Here is a 17,328-nt window from a genome sequence, read left to right as displayed (position 1 = left end):
ATATCTTATACATTATAACATTGTTACTATATTCTTACTGTTGTATCTTGTTATATTGTAACATTGTAATTATATTTTTACTGTCGTCTCTTTATGCATTATAACATTGTGACTAACTTTTTACTGCGCCTCTTGCTATACATTATAACACTGTTTCTAATTTTATTGTCGCAACTTGTTATACATTACTACATTATTACCAAATTTTGACTGTCGCCTTTTTATACATTATAACATTGTCACTATATTTTACTGTCGTCTCTTGTTATACATTAAAACATTGTTACTATATTTTAATGTTGTCACTTGTTATACATTAAAACATTGTTACTATATTTTACTGTTGTCTCTTGTTATACATTAAAACATTGTTACTATATTTTAATGTTGTCACTTGTTATACATTAAAACATTGTTACTATATTTTACTGTTGTCTCTTGTTATACATTAAAACATTGTTACTATATTTTAATGTTGTCTCTTGTAAAACATTGTTACTATATTTTACTGTCGTCTCTTGTTATACATTAAAACATTGTTACTATATTTTACTGTTGTCTCTTGTTGTACATTAAAACATTGTTACTATATTTTACTATTGTCTCTTGTTATACATTAAAACATTGTTACTATATTTTACTATTGTCTCTTGTTATACATTAAAACATTGTTACTATATTTTACTGTTGTTTCTTGTTATACATTAAAACATTGTTACTATATTTTACTGTTGTCTCTTGTTATACATTAAAACATTGTTACTATATTTTACTGTTGTCTCTTGTAAAACATTGTTACTTTATTTTACTGTTGTCTCTTGTTATACATTATAACATTGTTACTTTATTTTTCCTGTCGTGTCTTTTTTTACTGTCGTCTTATATTATACGTCAAAATAATATTACTATTTTTACTATGTTTTTGCTATAATTAAGAATAAATATATTGTATTTTGGGAGTTGTGACGTGATCACGGGAATACACTCCGACGTGATTTGGCAACACGTAATGTTAATTAAGTGTTTATTATCTAGAAAACGTGTTTGTGTCTATCGTTGTAACACAAAACATCGAGCTGCCATTACGTGAAGTCCATGAAATCGACAGACATCATATCTTAAGTTGTATATGCTGTAATAAATGGAGATGATAATCGTTATAATATTCAGAATTCATCAGGACTATTTAAATATTCAAAATATTTCATAAAAAAAACCACAACTAAACTTTAACATCATAATCATCTTTCTCGTCCCTTTTTCTGATTCTGAATATTATATTTATCATGATAGCATTGATAAACACATATAAAGAAAAATAACTAACGAAATATTTCACTTTTAAATAATTTAATAAAATAAGAGTGATATTGTGATGCATGTTTAAAGTACCAATGACAAGACAGCAACATTGTATAGCACCATATCAATAGTCATCAAACAAATACACTTTCAACAGGAACCTAAGCGGAATGATTTGATTGCGCACGCAACTTTGTGTGTATATATATTAATATATAATACATATACCATATTTATAGGAGTTTCCGTTTCCGTTTCCGGTTCAGGTCGTGAAACTGTAGAATTTTGACACATGCATCGAACAAATAAGTATGAGGTTTCTATAACAAAAAAACAATACTGAGACATATAAATGAGTGAAGTCCATACATACAACTGAATCACAACAAATCTCTTGGTCTCATATCACACGTGTCACTGTCACCATTAAAGCCTTGCACCTCTCAGTCGTCCTCGGCCAGCCCAGCACACTGACCACTAAATAGAGATCAGCTGAGTCCTTTAGGGCCAAAGGAACTTAGATAGTTTCCGGTCGCGTCACGGGTGGTCACGTGGTACCACAAACACGTGAAGTATATGAACACACATTGTAATTCATTGGTACACACTGCTAGACACAACATGGGGAATGACTTTGGCATCATTATGTCCAAATGAAATATCTCACAAGGTTCCTTCCAACAATGACCTAATTCACTAGGCAGTGTCGAAGGACGCAGAGGGGCTCGGTATAGGTTACCAAATGTACAACAATAATCATTCTTTAAATCAACCTCATGCCATTGGACCAGGAAAGTTCATGTTCATCATGTGCACGTTTGGCGAGAGGTGTGATGTGTAGGCTTGTGAGGGCTGCATGTAGGTACAAGATGGTAACGAAGGGTGTTGTGGTGGCGATGTTCGGATTCCATATCCATGGGAACCTGACGACAGGTGACTTGACGACTGTCTCAGGGCACAGTCGCTGCTCGGACCAGACAGGCGACATGCCTGCATCTGTGGACTGACGGCATGAAGATTGGAGGAACCGACTGGCTGGAGGAGGCTCGATGTGGTTGACACAGGGAGGAAGGAGCTAGCGGAACCTCTGTTGACGGAGGTATGGTGAGGATAATACACCTGTTCACTTCCCATACACTGGCTGCTGTAGGACTTGGAGCCGACGCCGAGGTACTGACACTGGTTAGACGGCTGATTCGAAGCACTGTGCTGGGTGGGGCTGGTAGTCTTGCTGAGGGAAGGAGCGACGGGAGATATTCCTGATGAAGATTTGCTGCCAATTTGACACGATGGAAGTTCAGTTTCTGCTGTATCATTGTGAACGTCGTCGGAGTGATCAGAAACTGGGTCATTTTCGTCTTCAGATTTGATGCGATTTGAGGAGTTCAAGCTGGAGTTTCTGTCGCTCAGTTCATCATCCGTTTTCATCTTTTTGGCAAAGTTCGATTCTGGAAACATAAAAAAAAATCCCATTAGTATGTAGGTCTCCTTAATAATACAACATACTTATATAATTATGTCACTGACACAATACACATTCTTCAACATTGACAAATTACTTTGACAGACAATCGGCGTTACTCACGACATAAAATTAACGAAACGAACAGTCAATACAAATGTGACGTCACGAATAATCCCCTAAATGAACAGTGGGAAGAACAGACTTTTCACTTGACGAGGTGTTAATGCTCGAGTCGGAGCTCGGGATGAAGAATCCGGAATCACGCAGGCATTGAAGGCAATTTTCACACTTGTGCGTAAGATTAGATGCTGGTTGGGTATCGTATGTCAACCCTCCGCGGATCAATGCCTCAATACAATGCTCACATGTGTCATTAAATTTTAATCTGAATTGACGAGCAAAAACCCTTTATCATGCATCACCGTTGGATGACTTTTTGTAGCATGCTCTTGTTTTCTTTTCAGGTTTTCTGCATGTAAAATTAAAGATTAAATTCAATATCCTTGAAAATCTGATTTCTTTTCTTTTCTAATTTTGGTTTATCTTAATTATAAAATAAATGACGTTTTACTTTACTGTGGTTTTCTATAAAAAATAAACTTGCAAAGCGCCCTTTATGTTTTGTAAAATAACGGACTGATTTGAGAACTGTGCATAATAAAAGAAAGCCTAATATATCCTCATTAAAGCCAAATAATGTAGAGAACCGTAAAACGATATTACAAGAGAATGAAATTAAGTTTAAAATTCGAATATATTTTTTTTTTCTTTGTGTTCCATTTCATCATTGTTCTTTATCCAATTTCGGGGCGGAATGCTTGCTATAAGTGATGATATGTGGCGGTTTTTTATTCTATTTGCATTCTTTGCCATTTATGTGTCTTCTGAACAAAAATAGCGAGAAAGCAAAAAACCGGCGTGTTATACGAATCACTTTGTGTGCAGTACCTGACATGATTTTCCATCAAAATGACAGTCAAATTGCAATTTCCCAACGTAAGAAAACCCGCCAAATCTAGAGGCAGGAGCAGACGATAATTTGATTTAATTCGACAAACAACTGATCGCAGAAAAGGAAAATCCGGTGATGTCGACCGGCTTTAGCTATATACCGGCAGGTGTCGAAGAACGATTCCATTGGCTAATACAATTACTCTACCGAGAGGTGCGAAAACTTGCGATGATATTTCAGCAAAACTCTGGCTGATCTAATTAACTCCCTCCATCAATATTTAAAGGAAGAGAAGGTAATTTCATCAAGTCAGAACTGCGTACCAATTCTCTTTCCTCATCTCAGATCCGCTCCGACAAGGTGGCGGAAGCAAATTCACTGAGGCTAAAAAACGCGTCCATTTTTGCAATAAAAGCGCAAAATCACTCCGCGCGGGTGACTGCAGAAGTGTCGACATATCGGCCTTCTAGCAGATTTGGAGCGAGCAAGTGAGAGCGACATCGCCAGACGATAGCTCCAAGCTTGACAGATAATTTAATATAGAAATGTGCCTGTTTTTGCGAGTTGAAAATTTAATGGAAGGTTTTTAGAAAAATCTATCTCTCACCTTTTCCTATGTCAGACACGTTTTCATCGTCGGCTGGCCGCTTCAGACTTAACCGGTGGTCCCTGAAAAACACCAAGATCAATAGTGTTAGAAGATTTATAGGACTGGCGTGGAAAGGACACTGAAAGTTGTCTTCTCATTCACGTGGTATTAACTTAATCAATTAAGGAAAACCCAAACAAATGGCCATCAGTTGAAAACAATACGTGACAACAACGGTCATAGGCAGTGAAACAAATAGAAAACACGATTTGATTCTTTGATCGTTTTCAGAAAAAAGGAACGTTACTAGATTAAAAACAGAAAGGGCAAAGTAAATAAAAGGGAAGATAGATTGCGATAAGTAGGTCAATAGTTACATGTTGTACCTTCGGCCCATTCCGTTGTCCCGGAAACCCTTAGCAAATGGATTGTTGTCAATCTTCAGTTGTGTGATCTAAAAACAACAAAAACAACGTAAATCAAAACAAATATATATATTTCTATTTTTTATTTTTGGTGTTTATACGCTAGAAATTATCACAAAACATGTGTCTCGATTGTAGAAACAGAAGCGACACATCCATTTTTTATTCTAATGATTCTCGTACTACCGTTCTCATCAATGATTCAAAAGGAAGGGACATTGACCAAATCACAGGGAGCGAGGTCTTTCATCCTGTTACGCCATATAAGATCGACAATGACCCTCGACAACAGATGGGCGTAAGCCAATATCCTGGCTTGTGTCCACCACGATCATAATGTACCATTACAGACCAAGAAACAGCTACTAACACCACATCGGTAAGAGAGATAGAGTTTCTTAGTACAAATTGATATTGATCCTGTCCGGATATTGCCCTATCCGACTCTATTGTTTAGATAGAATTGCCTGTTTCCCCCCAGGTCTGGATGTATCGGAAATGGTTGGAGGGCGTATAAGTTTCCATGCGGGAGAGGCTCCCTCTCAGATTATTAATAGATATCGAATCTAACTTTGAAATGTTTAGCATCTGTTTGATTACTGACTGTGTAATTACATGTAATTATTTATGGCTGAGAGCTGGCACCTAAAACCTCAGACGGGTCGTACAGTGTTGTAGAGGATTCGCTATTCGATATTAAGTATCACCACGTCTGTTCCAAAAATCAGCAGTTCTTCCCTCATTATTTAACACCCATATACTTGTTTTAATTACTTAATTTATTTTATATTTATAATAAATTTTTCACGATAATTTCAATAAAATTTTATGAATCAATTGTTTCGTTTCTTTAAATATTTAGTAATATTTACCTGTTCGTTTTGGTAGGCGGTGACAGCGATAAAGCTGGTTTCATCGAATGCATATGTGTTGAAGGAATTCCACCTCATGGTAAATATGTCGTTTGCCTGGACCACGTGTATACGGGACTGGTATTTGTGCATCGAGTTCAGGATAATCTATAAAATAAAAAACATCCATAATAAAATTACAAAGCAATTAATATGTCTGAGAATATTTGCAGGGAGAGTAAAATCAATTTAACTGATTTGATATAATCTGGAAAAAAAAATAACGGCATACCTTATATAAACTTAATATTAGTAGGTTATTTTTAGAGAAACGTTATTTATTTATGTATTTATTTAGTTACTTTCATTTTATTCATTTAAAGTTTATAATTCTCCTGCTTGAAATATTATATCAAACTCTTTTTTTCGATAATAGAGAATTAAACGTTTTAAGTATGATATCAAATACTTATTTAAACAATATTATTTTACAAGTAAAGGTCCAGCTGAAAATAATTGTTCCTTTAAGTTGAATTATCTCTTTTTGAATGGAACAAAAATTATATATATGTGTACTATCCGGAAGGTATTTTCGGTTTCTTTTAATGCAGATTAGATATGTATTTATTGTGTCATTTTTATGTGACTACACACAAAGCCCGTTTGCGGGAGATTTTTCTTGGATGTTAATTAAAACGTGCGTACTTTTTTATGTAATCAAATTGCTGATTACTCTACGGAAAAGAGCTTTAAAAAGAACATTCAAGTCAGAACTTGGTTTCGTATATGTCGTTCATGAAGGAACTATTAAGGCTGTTTATGGGGTCCCAGTAAAATCGTATAAATAATGAATAGATTCTGTACATTCAGATCCGCGTCTAATCGTGTAGGAGAGTGTTATTGGGTGTATAGGGATGGAGTACAAACATTATTCATGATTGACGCGGAGAATTTGTGAATCATTATGTTTTTCATACCTATTTGTGTCAAAATCACCAAAAAACTAATTAATCTTGTACAGACATTGTAGCGGAGGCGCACGATACCACAGCTCGTAAATACACCACCGCTTCATTCTGTTTTCGATTGCTAAAAGCTAACATGGAAAATTAAACAAAAGAAAAAACAGACATCTGCACCATTGTAAAGTACGTCAAATAATTAAACGCAGCTAAATGTTCACTTTAAAACAGAATGGAATGATATTTCAAAATAACAAAAATTAGAAACAATTTCATTATAAGTTTTATGAAGGTAGTTTTGATGGAAGATTTACTTGGGAAGGAACAGTACAATCGGAACAGACCCAACATCAAAGTGATGGGAATAATTCACGAGTCCTATTTAATGAGAACAGTATCGGTGTCTAAACACACCCTCATCTTTCTACAATACACGTGTTCTATAATATAAAATTTCGGTAAGGGATTCTCTTTGTTATATTTCTGTTTTAGGTTAGATAATAAAATCTAATCATTTTTTTCCGGAAATTTAACATATGTCCATGAATTCTTGTTTTATTTCTAGTTCCGCCGTTATCGGAGTATCTGTACATTACTGGTGATAGTGGCCTTACATGGGTAACCATGTTCACTACAAACATTAAATCTCTCCGATAGTAATCGTGGCGACAGCTCTATCTCGTCCACTGAATATACACGACGTGATACCCTCAAGAAAATCAGATAATCACAAATTGTCGCAAATCGGCGAAGATAATGGCGCAATTTCTTCAGATATATCAGATAAAAACAAAACTGAAAAGTATTGTAATTGACGCGGCGTGAAGTTCGACAAGGTGTAATGGTTCGGACCACGGGCGACAGCAACGGGTCGGCACTTCTCACCCGTAACAAGACGTAGTACATGTTAACTATGACACCACGCACTTGGAGTCACGTGGCACGGAAATGCTAGTATTTTAAATGATTCAGCCAAGTCAAATTGAACATAAATAATGAGACGGCCGGGATCACCGTCTATTTTTGAAGTCTGCTTTCTTTGTAATTACATCAGATCTGTTTGTATATCATTTCGGCTTTTTAGTGCTCTAAAAATTGCATGCAAATTAAAATTTCACTGTTATGAAATTGAGCTGAATTGGAAACGATCTTTGCTCGACTTGATGGATGTAGCAAGATATTAATCTTTCATTTTGTTTCAAATAAAACGGACCGCGTGCATACTCCATCACCAATGCATAAGTAGCAATGCCAGAACGCCCTGCGTTTTTTGTTTTTGTTTTTGTGGCAGCGGTGGGATAAAATACACTCCCGAAATTTTACATTAATTGCCATTATATTTTTACATGTAAAATTGGAAAACCTTTCATTGATATTGGCGACGTATTTTGTAACTTTTAAAGTCAGACTGTTGACAGACAACATTTACAAATGAGTTATTTAAACATTCCCCTTGCCTTGCTGTAGCCCAGCACGCAGATCGGCTCTCTCCCAGGGGAGAGAATTTCTATTAAGACCAAACTGTCTGTTTGACGCACTCGTGCCGGGGTAATTACAACACGAAGAGCCATACGCAATGCTCAAGATGGATTTGGAAGAAACGGCAAAAATACGAGTAAACATCTCAGAAATTACAACAGGAAATAGTCTTAATTGAACGTGCTACAATTGTTTATATTGTTGAAATTAAAACATTGTTGTAATACATGGTATTTTCGCGTACTATATTCTAATATGACTGTATTCAGCTTGATAAGAGCAGCAGAAGAATTAGTTTAACGTTTTACTTTTTAATTATTAAAATTATAACCTGCTGACAAATATACGTAAATGTATGTTGGAATGTTGGAGCTGGATTTTACACTCTATTCATCCTGACTTTCGTTTTATCTATTAGGAACATGAATTTTGTGCATTTATCGATTTGTGTAAAAGATACTGAGCTGACAAACTGAAACTTACAGCGATAATTGAAATACATAAAATATAGATAAATATCATTTCCTATACCCATTAGGGTTTCCCATGTGCTTATTCTATATGCTAAATAACAGACATGATGTACTGAGCTAAGTTTTAATCTCCGATTAACGTCTCTACAATGCATGCATAATTCCAAACTACTCAATCTATAGTGTCTATTAAATTATTTCAACCTAATTTCAAAGCAGTCGTATCTAGCATTAAAATAGGGCGTTTTATGTGTGCGCGTTTGTTTGTGCGGGTTGTTCCCGAGCTTACGACCGGCAGCGTGCGTGATCGGTTTCTGACAAGTCACAGAGTAATGTGAAAAGACTCGTGTTTAGACCGACTATATTAACTAGAAAGCTTCGGAAAAAGAGATATTTTTTACTTCTACAAATTACCGCGAGCACGTGAGATAGATATTAACCAAACTAGTGAAATATGGCAAAATTGAAAGATTTTAACGTTACTTTGGACGCCGGGGAGCGTGGAAACGCGAGTGGGGAGAGGCGAAAAAAGAGGAAAGCGCCTATTAGGTTTCTGAAGGGGGGATGTTCGAGATGTTCCTAATAAGGCGCGGCACGAGATTCCGCTCCAGTCTCCGTGTTTCGTGTATAGCAATGTTCTGACTATTTATTAAGCAAGCCTATGAATTCTCCCCAGTGTGTCCTCCGTGCCGCATTAAGGTGCCTTGGTCTGTGACAAAAGTTTGGTCATTTTATCTACTGTATCCATCCGACCACGTTTAGAGGAAAAACTTGATATATTGCTCGTAAAAATGCTCCTTTACTGGCAATATTCTGGCTTCTCTCAGTGATGTATATGTGTTCTTACTAATATCGCACAAGATATACAGTAAATGGATGGTCTTACTGACGGTAAACTGGTATTTAACAAACAAACGACTTCTCCATTATTAACATTCTTGGCATTATTTCAGACTTTGGCGCTTGCTCAGCAATAATCGGACTTGGTTCGCGACAAAAGTGATTATGTTGCGTCACCTATATACCAGAGGGCGAATTTGTGATCGAGTATGCATAAATATATCTTTAAACTATAATTTGTTATGTCCTATCCATGATAAGTTTTGACCAGTTAACTAAAACGTAAACAAAAAACAGCCGGAAAAATTCTATTACTTACATGTCCATTCTGATCTAAGTTGTTGTTGGTTAATTTGAGTTTATGGAAATTCAGTGGCTGTTTCATCCAGTGGGAACCGGAAGCGGGTGAGTCTGGGTGGATGTACAATCTTCCGGGCATGTGCGGCTCTGCTTTTCCGGTAACCACCCATTCTGAGTTATGGTATTTGTAGCGACAGTCGTCCACCGGAACAATATCAACCAAAAGGATGTACTTTGAGTGAGGGTCAAGACCTTCAAGACTGACCTTCAATGTGGGAAACATACGTCTGCAAATAAATAATAAAAAGTGAATAATAAACAAAATGAATAGATAATTATGGCAAACAAGCAACGTGTTTATTCCATGTTGTTCCTGCATTAAAAAAAAGTTGACGCTTACTAAAATTACATCATTAGTTATTGGTTTATAAGATATTGGTAAATTGATAAAATATAATTATTACAAAATTATAATCAGACACTGTCCACATCAGTGACAAAACTGTCCATTAAATTTGTGTCCGTTTTTAGGGGTATACTGTGAACGAAGTGGGAATATATCTATATAGATTTCTGATTTCAAAAGGAAAAAAAAGTTCACTAATGGAGAGGAGACAAAGTGTGCGATAAGGCAGTCCGATATTCGTCACCCACTGTGAGAAATGAACATTGTCAGAAATCTCCCCCAAACCTACTACCTACAACGTGTTAAAATTCGCTCATTTCTCTCGCTGTCTGTCAACAGACGACCATAACGTGCTGCAATACGCACCTCAAAATAAAACATGATTTTAAGTGTTTCTTACTCAAAAGATAGCGACTGTTGTTTTAAGAAGGCGATATAGAGCCGAGCAATAAACACCTCCAACAGAGGATCCAATTGTCAGTCGGCGACATTAAAGGATTCAGATTTTTCTAAACGTTTCTCTGGATTTTTACAAATAAAGTTGAAGTGTAGTATTCCTCGTGTTTGTTTTGACAATTTCCTAAGTGTTTTCTTGTTTAAAGTGACGCTTTAGACACTACCATACATATCCCATAAGTATCGCGCCCTCTATCTCCTGGAGGGGTTGGCGGTACAATCAGACAGACCCACATGTTTTCTGTGTTACAGAAATGTATTGATACAGGTTATTGTGTGATAATCCTGCTGGTGGCCACAAGGTACCGACGTCAATTAGTCGGACACTCGCGCGCCCCAAATTACATATTTCTTTTCTTTTATATACAGTATCAAAGAATTTAATAAGTCATTATACTACTTTAAGCATTGCTTAATGCGCGTATTTAGACAAATGAATTATTTAAAAATACGAATAGAATAAAAAATTACTGTGCTTCCCGCGAAAACATTCCACCTTTACCAACACAGCGGGATAAAAATAATGTCATAAACTGATCGATTAATTACAAAATTATTTTCTGAAATGCCACTACAATTTCATATAGCACGGGTATACGTTTAAATCTTCTCAGTGTATTTTAAAACAGCTAGTAGGACCTAATGGGAAATTAGTGTTATACACGAAACTATACTTTATGCAATTAAGACTTACCAAAACTAAGTAACGATTTGCTAAATGTATTAAAGAAAAAGATTTTTTTTTTATTAATAATTCAATAAAAGAGTCAGAACCTTTTCTTGAAAAAAACAACAACAATTACCAATAATATAGAAAAAGAAATTAAGTTTACTTAATTTACGATGAAAATACATATTTGATAGATAAATTTGAATTTTGGAGGGATTGCTAAAGGTTGGATCAGTTGATTTATTTCTGACATGTACAGTGACGAAATGTTATTTGGACTATTGTTAAACTCGCTTCGAAGTGGAGAGCGGTACCTTTGAGTCTAAACAAAAAATGTCGCGTTTCTGGTTGCTCGGTAATTGGGAACAAGTTTTCTGTTGTAACATACAAAAGGATGCGCCTAATTACGGAGTTAACATTATCAGCTAACAAGCGATTTTGGACACCTTTTACAAGAATGAGTCGACAGGGTGTCGAAAATTAGTCCGGATCTGAGATAGGTAAAAAGAGACAATGACTCGGCCCCCGGGGATTGATCGTGTGCCGGAAGGCCGAGATCACCTCTTGTTCTGAATTATCGATTCAAGTTTCAATCACCTATCGACAAAGATCGAAACAGCTGTTACTGACGAGGAATACTACCTCGCCATATACACAAGATAATTAGGGATAAACCTCGCCATGGGGTTCACACCTATATTTTCAACACTCCTCACTTTCGGCAACATTTGGGTGAAAACTAAACTAGATATGAAAAGAGCCGGGTGGCAAATTCCTCAGCACTAATTCCGGATAATGGGAGAAGCACGCGCGCTTTCGTCACTAGTTTTTCCAACTTTAAACAATAATATACTTTTCAAATAAAATCAAAATAAGTAAACAGATATAATTTGTTATTTATTTTTACTGTAAGTCAAATTAAAAGCTCGAATTAAACGCAAAATAAATAACTTTCTATGTGGGGCAATTACATAGATTTAAAATCAATACGCATTAACAGATAAAAGGGACATATTTTTATAGATCTATCGTCTCCCACATATAACTACTGAATGTATGTAAGCCTTATAACATATTACGACTAAACGCTAATAAACTTAACCGTGGAATGTAAATTGATGCGATCCAATTATAAACTAAAGACAGCAAGTCAAAACATATAAAATAAATATCTCGTGGAAAATTCTACAAGAAAACATTTATCGAATACGCCATTCGGAGGAAAGCAAGTCCTACAAAAGCTGTTGATTTTAATTCTGTCTTTGGCATAAAACTGTGAATGTAAATAATCAACACCTCGCGCTGTCGAGGTGTGCAATCGCCACGTCCGACAGACCTGTCGTCTGCTCGACTACCCCTCCCCTCAATGAGGTAATCATTACTTTCTTTCTTTTCCTTGAAAACAAATTCTGTCCGGACTAATTGTACAATACTGGTAAGCAGGTGTTTGTTTGTAGGATTTTCTGGTCTTTTCTACCAAATATGTACCGAAACCCCTAAAATAAACATTACCTATACCATAGGCTAATTCGGGCCCGTATTTCAGTAACACTGTTTTTGTGACGTTTTCGTGGGTAAATAAAGCCCCTAACACCTACACAGAGAAATGCACTGCCCTATTTTACAGAACACATGTACTTTTACTGAATTCTCTTAAAATATTTGAACATTTATAGCACGCATGAAACTAAAGATATCTAATTGATTTGGTAATTAAACACCTCTGTCATTATAGCACTGAAATTATCACTTAACCCACTGCTTGTATTTTTTTTTCTAAAATATTTCCATTATCAGTTATATCTGTTGTAGTTATTGATCATTGAGAACAAAGCTCGCGCCAGTTGGTTTCATACGCTAGTGATTTTAATTATCTTAGTTAGGTCTAATGAGGGAATCTAGTTTAGTGGAACTTACCGAAATATATATAACTAAACCCACTAACCTTATACTATCAGTTTTCTTGAAAATATATTTTTTTTAAATCTAGAAAGATCAATTTTGAAATAAAATGTCTTTTCCATTTCTGTAGAGTTTTAATTCGGAATTTCATAATAGGTATAAATTCGCATTTTTTTTTTTTTATAAAACAAAAGAAATCACCCTATCCACTGTGATAATACCTGGACAAACACAAAGGATCGTCGCGTAACTTTCCCACGTTCAAAATAATCCGTGTTTTTATTTTTCTAGGAAGGTGCTTAATTAATATAACACTAATATAATACGGAAGTGCCTTGTATAGCAATGGTCTACACAAACTGACCGGTGTCCACCCGACAGTAATCCATGGCTATTGTTTATAACGACACCTACCGTGAGAAGCTTACACGGGAACCCCTTTTAGGGATCAGTTATGAAACAGTCATTAATGGGACACTTTCAAACACAGCAGTTTGGATACAATTTTGTATTGACGACGGATTAACAGTTTAACTAATCATTTAAGGAAATGTGATGACATTTTCGAATATCGTGGGAAAATGTGTTACCTTCATAGAAACACTTTCACCCTTTTCTGTTTATGTAAAAGAAAAGAAAATATATAAAAGAATTCCAAAGAAATTCATTATTTTGATGTTACAATGAAGAAATCATGGATTAATTAATTTTATGTAATTTTCAAATTTTATTTGGATAAAAATGTAATTTGTGTTCCGATAATTATTTCCCGCATACTGGCGAACACGTCATCGTCGTTTTAAAAATTAGAATGACTAGTTACCTTCCTGTCTTGGTGATGATCATCTCCGTGCCGATGCTGTGGAACTTGGACCATAGATCACTATTTTCCAGATTAATCTTGATGTTTTTGTCGGTGGCGTCTCCCTGGCCAGGGCCCCCGAGCATACGTTTGTGGTCCACGTGAGAGGAGAGAGGCGGGTATCCTCCAAACTGTTGACTCTGGCCTGCAAAACAACAAATTATCTATTATTTAAAAAATGTTAAATTTTTTACCCACACTTAATTATACATATGAAAATAATTACTTTAAAATATCATAACGGTGTTAGATTATTCTGCCGTGTGCTTCATGGTTGATGCACGTGTATTGTCAATTGTCGCACACGCCTGGGACCGCACGGAGTGTGCGTGCGAGAGCACGTGCCAGAAACAAGATTATCTTGTAGTAATCGGATGGTATCTTAAGATATCGACAAACCATGTTAATACATTTCAATGTTTATCACAAGTGATATAAACATAATTAAATCCACGTTTTTTCTACTAGTAAAGATTGGTGTGTTCAGGATTCTGTGCGCTTTTCGGTTGCGATTTAAATTATGACAAATTACACCATGGAACAATAAAATAATTTATCACAGTAAACATTTTTATTTATTTTTTATTTGTTTTTGTGAATTATGTAAAGCAGCAAAATAATCTTAAAATGTTAATCGCCAGAATGTAACCAGTAAATGTAATTGATAGCGTAATTTAGAAAATGAAAACAAAACAAAAATCACGAGTTGTTATTTGTGATTTAACGCTAGGAAAAATTAAATATTATCGTCTTGTTATTGGGAAAATACAAGAATAGAAAAAAAGAAACAATTAAAATATAGAATGGACTTAAAATGTAAAGAAATATAGACAGTCCTACCACTTTATCGCGTATAGAAACTACGGACAAACTATTGTAACGTGGCATGTATATGCTAACTCGATGTAAAAGATTCTTGCATCATAGGTTGACATAATTATATACATGTATATATAATAAAACCTTTATTTTGAAATATTATTAATTATTTTAATAGTTATCAATGATCTCCCAGAAGTTATCACAACGATATATACATTTAAAGTTAAGGAATTATAATTACATATACTGTTATACTTATAGTTAATAAATCTGTGACGTTACGTTGAAATAGAATGATGTATTATTTAGGCGTGAGCGAGAACTAGATTGTACTGTCTGTATTTGTCACCTAATTTGTGAATATGACATTATCCACCTGATAATTTCTGGGTGACAACCACAGAATTGACCGCCAGAGGCTTGAGTCTGACCGTTTGGTCATAGGTATAATCGAGGTCGATGGAAGGCTGTAGAAATACACGATTTAAACTTGCATATAACTTGTCTACGCGTCCGTGGAATTGAAATGTATAAATTCTGAAAGATGTGATAGATATTGGAGCAGAAATAATAGAAAAATATATTGTACGCTTAAAATAATATCAGAGTAAAAATAGTTTCTGACATAAAATATCTCACTAAAATATATAACCTAACGAATACAATATTTATAAAACCTAAATCGGAAATAGTTCGCCTTTGACATTGCATAAACAAATATTCAGTGTTTCTTCTTGTCGCAATAGTATAAAGTCTTTAGCTCTCGAATGTGTTTGTAAACCGCGTCTTAATTTATATATGCACAATCTTTTATCTTTACAAACGACCTACACTATTTATTTGATATTTTTTATTTCATAAGTTCGCTAAATTTCCTCGTCCCTGAGATACGCTAGCCCCGTACATGATGGAAATAATAATTATTGTACTTTAACAATAAACGAATTTATTGCCCATTGGTTGATAAATACGAAAACGTGTTAACTTTCAAATTAATAAAATAAATAAGGAGTTCTACATTGTGTAATTTATCTTATACAGCATGATATCAAAACGCTCTGATTGATGACGCCATGTTCCATTTGTCAAAAATATATAATTCTTTTTTTTCAAGAAATAAAACTATGCTTATGTATTTACAAAATGTAAGCAATTGAATAACAATTACGAATTCTAAGCGTGAAAATACAGCAACAGCGACGTGAAAAACTCCGACTTTAAATATTCACTTAACACCAAAATATTTAGAAAACAGGTAGTAATTTTCCGATTTTCTGACCGGGAAAATGAGATATCTGAAACCAAGTTACGATAAGTAATCAATAGTTTATATCACAATGAATTAAGTAATTATTTTTGATGCCGGAAATATCTTAGAAATATCTTAGATAAAAAAATGTGAACACATACCTTGGAGTCCCATGGGATCGTGGGCTGGATGGACGGGGAATCCAAAAGAGAAAGCCTGAGGAGTAGGCATGAGTCCGTGTCCCAGGGGAAAGGCCCTGGCCCTCTGTGTGATGAGATCCTCCTCGTACATGCCCGAGGGTACGGACGAGGAAGGCGTAGGGTAATGATTTCCCTGTAACAGTAACATGTTCTCAGATATCACCTGTAAATCGCCAACACTGTAGAAAGCTCAAGTTTGAAGATGTTAACACGTGCTGTGTGAAGACACCAATGACTACCGAGTCTGTCCTATGGCCTTAATAAGCTCCCCGAAATTCACATGACAGGTTGCAATTTTTACAAGTGATGGGTTGAGTAGAGTGGTGTCCTTATTACACCGGTGTTCACTCAGCCGTGAAATTTGGATAGCCAACTGCCAATCAAATTACGGTCAACCCGAAAGGTGAGATTAGGCAACCGGTAATATTTGTGATCATAAGTCTATGGTCGAGAGCCTCTTATGACCGTAACCGGGCGAGGGGGCGTGGCTACGGCCTACCCGACACGTACCCGTATTGGGGTTTGAAAGGTTGGCCCGCCCACCGTGACAAGTTGAGCACCTAAGCTGGCTGGGTAGAGTAAAACGTACATCAGATACTACACAAACTACTTACTCCAGTTATAGACTGATTTACGACCCACTTTAAATTCTATCTATAAATTTTCCAAGCACAGGTGTAAAGTTTAAAATACACAAGAACATGATTCGCTCTTAAATTAAAAGCGAAATAAATAAGTAGAAAATGACGTGCCACATACATATTCTGCTAACTATATTATAAAATAACGAAAATGTAAATCAAACTTATACTTTTCTTCTTCTAATTTGATGAATAATTAAAATAATTACCTTTTTATGTAAATGTAGGTGGTGAAACGAACACTTTGCCCGTCAGACAGTTGAGGCTTAAAAGCTTGGTAATCCCAGTAAGGCGAAGTAGCAGTTTCAACACTCGGGCCGACTCAGGTGTGAAACTTTGTGAGGCTACAGACGCAGAAATTTACAAATTTGTATTACAGCTTTTACCGACAAACCCGTGGTCCATTGAATGGTGCTATCTGTATCGGTGATCTCGGTGCCAATGTTGAGATGATAAGACCCATCAACACACGAAAGGCATGC

The 17,328-nt window shown here is 35.5% G+C and overlaps 1 protein-coding gene across 3 annotated transcripts; it reads right to left on the bottom strand.

The window, feature by feature from the left end:
- Nucleotides 1-1,333: 1,333 nt before the first annotated feature.
- LOC117333227 (T-box protein 2-like) lies at nucleotides 1,334-17,251 on the bottom strand. Of its 3 annotated transcripts, XM_033892417.1 has the most exons (8): nucleotides 17,056-17,251; nucleotides 16,167-16,338; nucleotides 13,896-14,079; nucleotides 9,658-9,925; nucleotides 5,606-5,752; nucleotides 4,686-4,762; nucleotides 4,327-4,388; nucleotides 1,334-2,750 (listed from the first exon to the last, which is right to left on the bottom strand). In XM_033892417.1, the coding sequence occupies exons 2-8, from the start codon at nucleotides 16,294-16,296 to the stop codon at nucleotides 2,077-2,079; spliced, it is 1,542 nt and encodes a 513-aa protein (XP_033748308.1). In that variant the 5' UTR covers nucleotides 16,297-16,338; nucleotides 17,056-17,251; the 3' UTR covers nucleotides 1,334-2,076. The 3 variants fall into 3 exon arrangements, with proteins under 3 accessions (XP_033748308.1, XP_033748305.1, XP_033748306.1); XM_033892414.1 differs by lacking the exon at nucleotides 17,056-17,251 and having other exon boundaries at nucleotides 16,167-16,505; XM_033892415.1 differs by lacking the exon at nucleotides 17,056-17,251 and having other exon boundaries at nucleotides 4,695-4,762; nucleotides 16,167-16,504.
- Nucleotides 17,252-17,328: the final 77 nt, after the last annotated feature.

This window comes from Pecten maximus, chromosome 8 (assembly GCF_902652985.1).
Source record: "Pecten maximus chromosome 8, xPecMax1.1, whole genome shotgun sequence".
Lineage (NCBI taxonomy): Eukaryota > Metazoa > Mollusca > Bivalvia > Pectinida > Pectinidae > Pecten > Pecten maximus.
The sequence above is the reverse complement of the archived record's forward strand: the minus strand, read 5'-3'. Positions and strand labels throughout refer to the sequence as shown.

Bases quoted from the DNA above. Each gene is read 5' to 3' on its own strand.
- LOC117333227 (XM_033892414.1), bottom strand. From the start codon at position 16,353: ATGTTACTGTTACAGGGAAATCATTACCCTACGCCTTCCTCGTCCGTA. The intron at 14,080-16,166 runs GTATGTGTTCAC...GTTGTTTTGCAG, and splicing joins CGATCCCATGGGACTCCAAG to GCCAGAGTCAACAGTTTGGA. The intron at 4,389-4,685 runs GTAACTATTGAC...GGTGTTTTTCAG, and splicing joins ATGGGCCGAAGGTACAACAT to GGACCACCGGTTAAGTCTGA.